Source organism: Branchiostoma floridae, chromosome 4 (genome assembly GCF_000003815.2).
Source record: "Branchiostoma floridae strain S238N-H82 chromosome 4, Bfl_VNyyK, whole genome shotgun sequence".
Taxonomy (NCBI): domain Eukaryota; kingdom Metazoa; phylum Chordata; class Leptocardii; order Amphioxiformes; family Branchiostomatidae; genus Branchiostoma; species Branchiostoma floridae.
Window position 1 is genome coordinate 12752576 of NC_049982.1, and position 9047 is coordinate 12761622.

General features: G+C 38.8%; 4 protein-coding genes across 4 annotated transcripts in view; 2 read left to right on the forward strand and 2 right to left on the reverse strand.

Moving 5' to 3' along the window:
• Positions 1 to 488, reverse strand: part of LOC118414754 (transport and Golgi organization protein 6 homolog) — an 8404-nt gene extending 7916 nt beyond the window's left edge. The window contains exon 1 of the mRNA XM_035818971.1: positions 335 to 488. Within this exon, the coding sequence (XP_035674864.1) occupies positions 335 to 422 (88 nt within the window). The 5' untranslated portion in view covers positions 423 to 488. The remainder of the gene's footprint in view (positions 1 to 334) is intronic.
• A 114-nt stretch (positions 489 to 602) lies between these two features.
• LOC118414758 (V-type proton ATPase subunit e 1-like) lies at positions 603 to 3599 on the forward strand. Its single transcript, XM_035818977.1, has 4 exons — positions 603 to 767; positions 1061 to 1108; positions 1545 to 1644; positions 2461 to 3599. Exons 1-3 carry the CDS (start codon positions 607 to 609, stop codon positions 1642 to 1644), a joined length of 309 nt encoding a protein of 102 aa, XP_035674870.1. The 5' UTR covers positions 603 to 606; the 3' UTR covers positions 2461 to 3599.
• LOC118414756 (prolyl 3-hydroxylase OGFOD1-like) lies at positions 3119 to 5985 on the reverse strand. The gene has a single exon (XM_035818975.1). It carries the CDS (start codon positions 5704 to 5706, stop codon positions 4231 to 4233), a length of 1476 nt encoding a protein of 491 aa, XP_035674868.1. The 5' UTR covers positions 5707 to 5985; the 3' UTR covers positions 3119 to 4230.
• A 254-nt stretch (positions 5986 to 6239) lies between these two features.
• LOC118414991 (protrudin-like) overlaps positions 6240 to 9047 on the forward strand; it is a gene marked incomplete in the record, with an annotated part of 14617 nt that continues 11809 nt past the window's right edge. Inside the window, 2 exon segments of the mRNA XM_035819359.1 lie at positions 6240 to 6612; positions 8645 to 8715. Coding sequence (XP_035675252.1) covers positions 6455 to 6612; positions 8645 to 8715 — 229 coding nt within the window.

Here is a 9047-nt window from a genome sequence, read left to right on the forward strand (position 1 = left end):
AACAGTCGTCTCTGCGGCCTATATATGGTGATGTTTCTCTATCTTGTTTTAGTATAAGGAACCCTACATGCACATATCAGCCTCACTACTTACACTTTAGGTACCTAATGGCTGCAAGTGATACACCAGATAAATCATTATTACTATCATTAATTTCTAATGGCATTAATCTTATAGCGTCACTCAAAACCCAAAAGCCCCCCCCCCCTCTTCCATAAATTTGCTACATCGAAATGAACAAAAATCATGATAGAAGTTACTTTAAGTTTGAACATTGCTACTAGTGATACTGGCCCTTAGCCTTTAGTTATGTCTGTACACATATGACACGTACCTGTTGATCCTCGGTCCGGAGAAACAAGTGTTTTCATACTTTCCATTACACAAACAACGGACGGAAACTTTTTCATGGGCGCCGCCATTTTGATCGGAATCGCACCGTAGCATAGTCTCTTTATACGTAGCCACAGTTTCGAGGTAATTTTGCATGGGTGTGACCCCTAGAAATAGATAAAATCATTTTGCAGGTCATAGATAAAACTTCCCCTTTTTTTACTAATAATATGAATATTTGGTACATGTTCTTTGGGATTATTAGTGACTCTAATGGTGACCAATGAGGTGCTATGTTCTGTTCTGGTGTCATATGACGATACGTCACATTTCAAGATGGTGGGGGTAGCCATACCGCTGGTAGTGGTGACACTTTTTTGGCTGATCATCGGCGCTGGAGTGCCGTGGGCCATCCCAAAAGGACCAAACAGAGGGTAAGAAACTAAGGAATGCAGTGAAGTAGTCATTTTAGTGAGAACTGTGTCAAGAATAGGTAATTTCGTTCCACAAAATTTGCCGAATCCGGCTGAACTCTTTTCCACGCCCTCTCATCATCACTGCAGTGTTCACGATTTGCCTGGCATGGTATAAAATATGTAGCTCCCGAGTCTCTTCGCTCCTCTTTGCAAAGAGGAGAGAAGAGACTCGGGAGCTATATTACGGCTGGATACCAGGCTAGTTCACGATGCGATACAGCTAATATCTGTTTTCTCTGATTATGTTTCAGAGTTATCCAGACAATGATAGTGACAACTGCAGTGTGCTGTTATGTATTGTAAGTATGAAACTTGATATTTTGTATTTGCCGATGTTTTATTTTTTAAAATCTGCATTTGAATATAATAATAAAAATTTTGTACGCACACAAGCCCTATGTCATACAATCGCAAATTATGTTCATCATGTAAACTGTTTGTTTATCATTTTTTAACGTAGAGATTAGACATTAGAGAATATGGGATACTTAACGTTAACTAACGTTATATTACTACATTTGGGGGGTTCTGAAAACCACTGGTATGAGAAAATAAATGATAAGAGGTAGTATGGCAGAGGTCTATGTGGGATAAAGTTTATCTTATTTGGATGTAGTGCAGTACTTGTAGTGTAAATATGCATATTTTGAATATTAATATCATTGTGTAAAGGATTTTTGTGAATGATTTGACTCTTGCATGTACAAAACACATGTATGTTGATTTTGCTTTCAGTTGGTTGGTGGCGACTCTATCCCAGCTGAATCCCCTGATTGGACCCCAGCTGAAAAATACCGTGATCAAGTACATCAAGTGGTCAGAGACAGAAAAATAGGTAAACATTGTCATCTCTTCATCAGATAAGGCTTCAACCCTCTCCTTGTCATCTTATATTGTGGTAAACACAAGTGTTGATGTGTACATCTGGATAGGTGTGGGTACAGTGTACCATTAAAAAAAAATTCAGCAGACCGGATGTTGAACTGATTAGAAAATGAACAGATTATACCGGCAGGCGTTCACATGATTTGAGGTATATTGGTCCAAGAACTTAGCAAGAGAAAAGTAACGTTGATCAGGTAGTAATTTTTATCAAGTTTCTACAGTAAAACTTGGTCTAAAGAGACATTAAAAAGAGAGTTAGCGTTGTTTACGTGAAGGATATTCCACAAGATTCCTTTGTAGCAAAATGTACCATTGCTTTGAGTATTGCCCATTTACAAACAATTAGGTCCTGATCCTCTGGACCTGGATTTTCTGTATCGGTACCCACCCCTACATCTGGATATTACTGACAAAGTGTTCATGTTGGATAACATTTCTTACTTTCTAAGAAATTCTATTTCAATCTGTATTTCCTTTCTTTTGACCACAGACTGAGACAGAAGCATGGCACCTCTACTTGTTTTAGCTAGTACTGTTTTCTTGCTTCACTGTGGCTCATGTATTTTGCAAAGTGCATGGTGTTGCCATTACTGTTCTCAATAAGTGTGTTTGATTTCATTTTCAAATTGTTAATAAATTTCTTGTCTCCAGGGTTAGAGTTACACAGCTGCCAGAGGCTCTTCTATATTCAATAACTTTACCACTCAACTTTGTTTGGCCCTTTGTTTATTTTTAAAATAATTTGCCAATATGCTTGATCTTGCAGGTTTGACAATCAGTGGAGATCACATGCAATGAAGTATGTAGCATACTTCAGGAAAGTCGAACAGTAAGGACTATTCAAACATCAACACAAACCCTAGATCATCATAAGAAAGCTGCTTGATGGAGAATCTCCTGAATCTGACTGCGAAGAAAACTGACCATTGACTTAAAGTGATCCATACCTCAAAACCTCTTGGGAGAAATGCACATATTTAGTCTAAAAATGACTCGTTGAAGTATTCCTGTTAGTACTCTTCCTGTAATTCTGAATGTTAAGGCATTCTAGTACTATAGTTTAAAAGGTAAAGATGGCTTATGAATGATTTTGTAATGAGGTTCTGTAACACTGGATATTTTTTGTATATTTAAGTTGTATTCAACTATAAGTATGATATATAATAACCATTTAGGTCTTCACTTTCTCTTCAGATCATGCGTACATGTACTCGTACACACATCACACACGCATCAGTCCAATGACTGTCTTTAATTTGCATGAACTCAACTCAACATTGTACATCTAGAAAGACTGGCAATAGCCAATACTCTGGTGTTCTGTGAGGTTGTTTGAGCTAGGTACTTGATGTAAGGTATAAAATGAATCAGCAAGATGTCTCCATCTATACATGTAGATCAGATATCACATTGGGAGATTAGTAAAATACTTATAGCCTTGTACAACTAAAAGCCATTAAAGAATATATACACAGCTAGTAAATATAGATTATTTCATTTGTATTGTGAACTGTGTTGGAGGTGAATATCTGTACTAAATGTGTAGCTGGCAAGTATGAAACAGAGCCTGAGAAGATATTTCAGGACATTCCGTTGTCATTAGAATTGTAGTGTAGGACCTGTAGCAGTGTATCTGCAGTTCCAAGGCTAACAAACATCATACAACGTATCTCTTGGCTATAGAAACTGTACAACTTTATCAGTCATACAACTTAACTGTAGTAATGCTGAGATTTGGAGGTCATCAACTCTCATAATACATGTACATGTAGTTTGAAATCATGTTTTACAATCATCTACTGCTACTGTTATTAGTGGTGTGAAGACAACAGAAAACCTGACCATCTTCTAAAGTATCATTCATGGGTGTGCTCATATATTTGTAAATAAAAGTGATCAATGTGATTGCCTTCTCTTGTTGATGTTCCTGTATGAAAGAGAGACATGCATGAAATAAGGCCCAACTTCCAAAACCTGTATACAATGTACATTGTATGTAGAAATAGCAATGTACCTTCTGCAATTTTTCAACTTCATTTCCATCGGCTTTCCTTTCTTCAATTCTTTATGTTAAAACCTTCTTGTGCAATTTTTCATTTTTACCCTGTCATTTTCACCCTGAATGATTCCTCCTAGCATCCTTGTCCATCACTGACCTCCAGTAACCTTGCAAGTCCTCAGCAGCCTATAGGCCGAGACCCCAGGTGGCCAACACTAGCTCCAATTACAATCTCCAATGAATAATCAATTTGTCACATAAACCTTTGCCAAAGGAACATTTTGTGATGCTGGATTCAGGAACATAAAAGTTTTCATAAATCAGTACATTCATAATTCAATGATACCTTATCAATCTTTTGATGAGAAAATGGTGTGATTTACACATTTTTCTGGTATTAACTAGACTTGAAGTTAATAAAAACAAACTAGGCCATCCATGATTTTCTTTGATAGAGTTAAAACACAAAGATGCTTTTCCAGATCTATATCTCCTAATACTAGTATACCTTATATGCCTTACAGACAACTGACCAAATTACTCATAGTAAGCATTATAAACTTCAAAGAAACTGCTATCTTGGTTACCACTCATTTGTCTGTCCATTGCTGTTGTGTTGATATACTTGACAAACCTGAGAGTGTCAGAATCTCTATACACTAGTGCCAGGGCATTATTCTTTGGCACCACGGTTAGGAGTTCTTCATCCTCTCCTTTAGCTATGTAAGACACATAACCACCATAGTCACTCTTCCAGTCTTGGGCATTGAGGTAAAACATGGAGTCCAGGCAAAAATCGTTGTTGTGAGGATCTTCATCATGCATCAAGGTGTAGTGCCCATGTCTCCACCTGCGAACCTCCCCCCAACATTTTGGAGTGCCATGGCTATCTTCTTCACCCTCTTCTTCCGATTGGAGAGTGAGCCCTGTCAGCCTGCCAAGTAGGAGGAACATTGCCTCTGACTGAAACATCTTGGTAACCTGCTGTACAAGCTCAGATAAGCTGGTACTGTCTATTTGCTCATAGTGCCTTTTGTTGAAAGGGCCTGTTGGATTCCACTGCAGATCTTTGGCTTGTAGTGCAGTAGTTACCATCTGCACCTTGTCTTCCTTCAGGAAATCTTCCAACAGGATTTCTGAGTCGTCTTCAAAATCTTGCTGTATCTGAGCCAGGACTTCCTCATCAAAATACATTGGGTTGACCCAGTCTTCAACCATGTCAAAGTACCCATCTGTCCAGGGCTTCAGTGGAACTTTGGGCTCAGGACTCGGTGCAGGTCGGGCTAGGGGAGGCCCATGGAACCATCCTCCCATGGACAGACGGCGCTTATCTGAAGCTAGGACCTCTGCTACCTGGTGGAAGGAAGACGCTGTCACTTCAAAGAAGACCAAGCTGCTCCTTGTCGGTAGGAGAGACTTAACCACCTTTTCTGGCTGGAGCCGGCCTTCAGATGAGGAGAACAGGTCAAGCGTCCCTCCGTCTGCCATGGTCCATGATGGAGGAGTGATGTACAGAATGAAGGCGATGCGTCGCTCCTCCAGCTCATCATCATGGCAGAGCAGTGTGTCTGTGTGCTCATAGATAGAACTTGTGATGGCCACTTTATCATTCAGAGGAATTCCTGTGACCTCCATGAGCCAGTTTCTCATCTTTTCTTTCAACAATGATGCAAAAGCACATATTGAAGGACTGTCTGCTGTCTTCAGGTCATTGGTCTGCTTGAAACTGTAAAGATCATTTGATTTTGTGTTGAAAGATAGTTGAGAAAGATCAGTCTCCAATTTGGCGACGAACTCTTCTGTAAGGTAGTTCTTGATGATGCAGTGACGAAAAGGCTTTCCCTGTAGTGTCACACAACTAGTCTCAACATCCAGACTTTGGGACCAACCCTCTCGGAGCTTCTCTGTGGTTTCTTCATCTTGCAATGCCGCTGGAAGTTGGAGCTGGGTTTGGTCACACTTTGCAAGCTTGACATGGGGCCCGGAGGTGCCTTCCTTTCTCCGTTTACTCATGTTGGTACCAGATACAGTAACAGATGACAGTACTCATACACGTGTACACAACTGGTACCATATAAAATGTCCAAGCTTCTTCCTTATGATATTCACAGCAGTCTAACCCACGCATAAGCTTATCCAGACTACTTCTTAGAAAGTTTCAACACATTCAAGACGCCAGGATGATTTCCTCCGAAAGTGGTGTCTTCGGGAAATATTCTGGAGTCAATCCGAACATCTCAGCGCGGGAGTCAGACCCACATGTCTTTCCGCCATCATGGTCCTACAAATGGTAAAATCAATTTTAGTTGAGGGGTGGGGCGGTCAAGATACAGATTTCTAGTTAGCAATAAGAATTCTTTATCGATGTCATATAACGTTAACAGTCATGAATATTGATGAATATTGATTAAAACAAATAATAGTAATTTTTATTGCAGCGTTTGTATGATCGAAAGAACGTTTCTTTCGAAAATAATGTCCCATACATCCCCTCAATAATGGTAAATTCCTGTGGGCGTGTCTGTCCTGTCACACCCCTGTGGCAAATGGAACATTCTAATTTACTGTCCCAAAATGCAACATTCCAACATGGTGTCGGGGGCATATTGACAATTTTATTTACGGACATTTTCAGGGTTTATACCAAAACATGAACGTTTCGACCAACAACTATGTAATCTAATCCATGAAGGACCTTGGGGACATTCCAATGAACTGAAGTCCTACAGGATTTCTCTCCTGGAATTACGGAGGTGGCGCAATGCAGCCGGCGGCTCGGAAGATGAACCACCGCTATCGGAAGAAAGAAGATGACATCGAGAAGTGCGACCTTGGCGCACTGATGCAAAACATTCGGCGGCTGCAGCAGTTCGCCGAGCCCGTTAGATGGTGCTGGGAAGTCGGAGCTTCTATAGCAAGGTACTAAAGCTGAAAATAGGTTCTTTTGTATCTAAGGGATACGATCCTGGTAAAAACTCGTTACGTAAACCATTTTGTTTACAAAATTATATAATAGTTCACCATACACAGATTTACCTTATAATTTATGTTCAATGTGCTCCACAGATAACACATTCGATTTCTCTTGTCTATTGTTGTCCTTTTTGACTATTGAGTGTGATAATAAAAACCCTGTACATGATGTATTCTCCATACCATAATCACCATGGCCAGTAGTATTAGTATGATGTTTTGTTATGATAAATTTCATAAAACAACCTGCTTCAAAGATACTGTGAAGTTTGTTACCAAAACTTTCATCAGACATCAAACAGAAAACATTATCATATACTACAAAATCTAAAATAAATTCATATATGAAGATGTATTTTATCCCTGTAAATTATGTAACTGTAACATCTTGCTGGATTAAGGAGGTTGTGTGGATCAGAAAATCCACTCCAGTTTTGAACAGTGAGGAGACGAGGGAGATATTGATTTATCTCCAAGCAGATCTATTGGGGGCAAAGACAGTATCCAAAGGGCTACTAGTACAAATGTAGCCCTTTGGCCCTAGCCTCAATATACTGATACTTGTCCATGTTTTTTTTTTTTTTGGCATGTATATACTATACATCTGCTTTGAGATAAGCAGATAGGAGACTTTTAGGACCACGTTATTAAGAAATAGCTTATAAAACTCATGTAGTCTTAGTAAATTGTTGTTGACAACTTCTACATAAATGTAGCCATACTTAACAGTTGGTACTGCATTTGTAACTGCAGGCAGTGCAGCAGTGACAGCTATGCTGCATTGTGAAAAAAAAGAAACAGTCATTATTGCCCAGAGGAAGGTGACAGATGGTCACCAAAACATTGGCTCCTGTAAATATGTGTTAGTGAATAAAATAACTTTGTTACTTTGTCATTTACCAACCTGATGAAATTATTCACGAACATCACACAGGCTGATACACACTATAGGGAATATGCACACCTGAACTAACTGTTTGCTGTCACTATTACAAAGGTGGCAAGGGTATGACCCCATTTGTAATCATTTGTTAGGTGACTGGCTGGCTGGCTGGCATGTATAAATTAAATACTGTACTTCGTCTGCAGTCTGCTTTAACAAGGGGGCATTCACAACTAATTGCGATGGTCAGGTTTGGTCTGTTAATTTAGAATGTGTACATAAAAAGCCTTGTCATAGATTACCAAGTGGAAATGTTAAACATACATGACGGATGACACGTTGAACAGTTCCAGCCTATACTTTAGTGATAAAGCCTAACATAGTGATAAAGCTTGTTAGAGATAGATGCTCTTTATATTAAGTAGAAGGACTGAGAATATGCTTAGAAATTCCATCAGCATAGACACTGTACTAGCTAGTACTGATTTCTTTGATAGGAAAATGTTGATGGTATTATACTAGTAGATATATTTAGAACTTGAGAGAAAATTTTTTATCACTCACTTCCACTAGTGTATCACTCAATTTCAAACACATTTTGAACAGAGTTACAGATGCCGTTTTTTTATGTATGTTACAGTATTTATCTACCATACTGCTTATGAATCATTGATGTGACAGCATGATAATACAATGATTTCAAAACAGCAATGATGAAATAGACCAACTGACTTGACTGATAAGTATTCAAAAGACCAGCTGTAACATAAGCTTGGGGAATGGATCTGATTAAATAGCTACCAAAGAATCAATTTTTCATGCCTACTCCTTTTTAGTGCTCAGCTGAAGAAGACAGAAGAGCAGATTATTTCTTTACATGCTATTCTTCACCTCACATTCTAAGTTGTTTTTAACTTTTTTCTGTTTAATAAGTTACTAGTATATGCTTTTGAATTTTATGAAACTTATGTGCCCCAATCTTTCCACTACTTGCCAATGCAAATGCAGTGCGGCAGCTGTTGAGATTAGTGATGTCACCCTTTGTTATAGTGTGATGAGATGATTCATTGTTGGTAATTGAACTTTGACCCTCAGATGGAAGAGACCATGGCTGTCTGCTGGCTGCTGGTTGGTCAGTGTAGTCTTCTGTTACCTAGCAACATCAGGTGTGGATTTTACTTTTCCATCATTTGATAGCATGATGCAGTAGGAATTATGTCCTATCTGTAAATTTTTCATCTCAGTTTTAACAAAGGGAAGTAAAGTTCACATTGCATGTAGGTATGACCTACACTATTGAAAGCGAAGTACGTGAAAAGATGTTGACAAATTTGTATATTTCTAATTGAGCATCCCTTCTACTTCCTTATGACTCACTGTCAACAGCTAAAAGCTAGTCATAGGAATCAAACAGTACTGATTGAAGTTTCTCTCATCTATCCACATGTTCTTTTGCTGGTATACTCAAGACACTGCATTTATGAAGGTTATTACATCC

Coding starts and splice junctions, on each gene's coding strand:
- LOC118414758 (XM_035818977.1), top strand. CDS start 607: ATGGTGACCAATGAGGTGCTATGTTCTGTTCTGGTGTCATATGACGAT. Junction 768..1,060: donor CCAAAAGGACCAAACAGAGG/GTAAGAAACTAA, acceptor ATTATGTTTCAG/AGTTATCCAGACAATGATAG. Junction 1,109..1,544: donor GCAGTGTGCTGTTATGTATT/GTAAGTATGAAA, acceptor TTTTGCTTTCAG/TTGGTTGGTGGCGACTCTAT.
- LOC118414756 (XM_035818975.1), bottom strand. CDS start 5,706: ATGAGTAAACGGAGAAAGGAAGGCACCTCCGGGCCCCATGTCAAGCTT.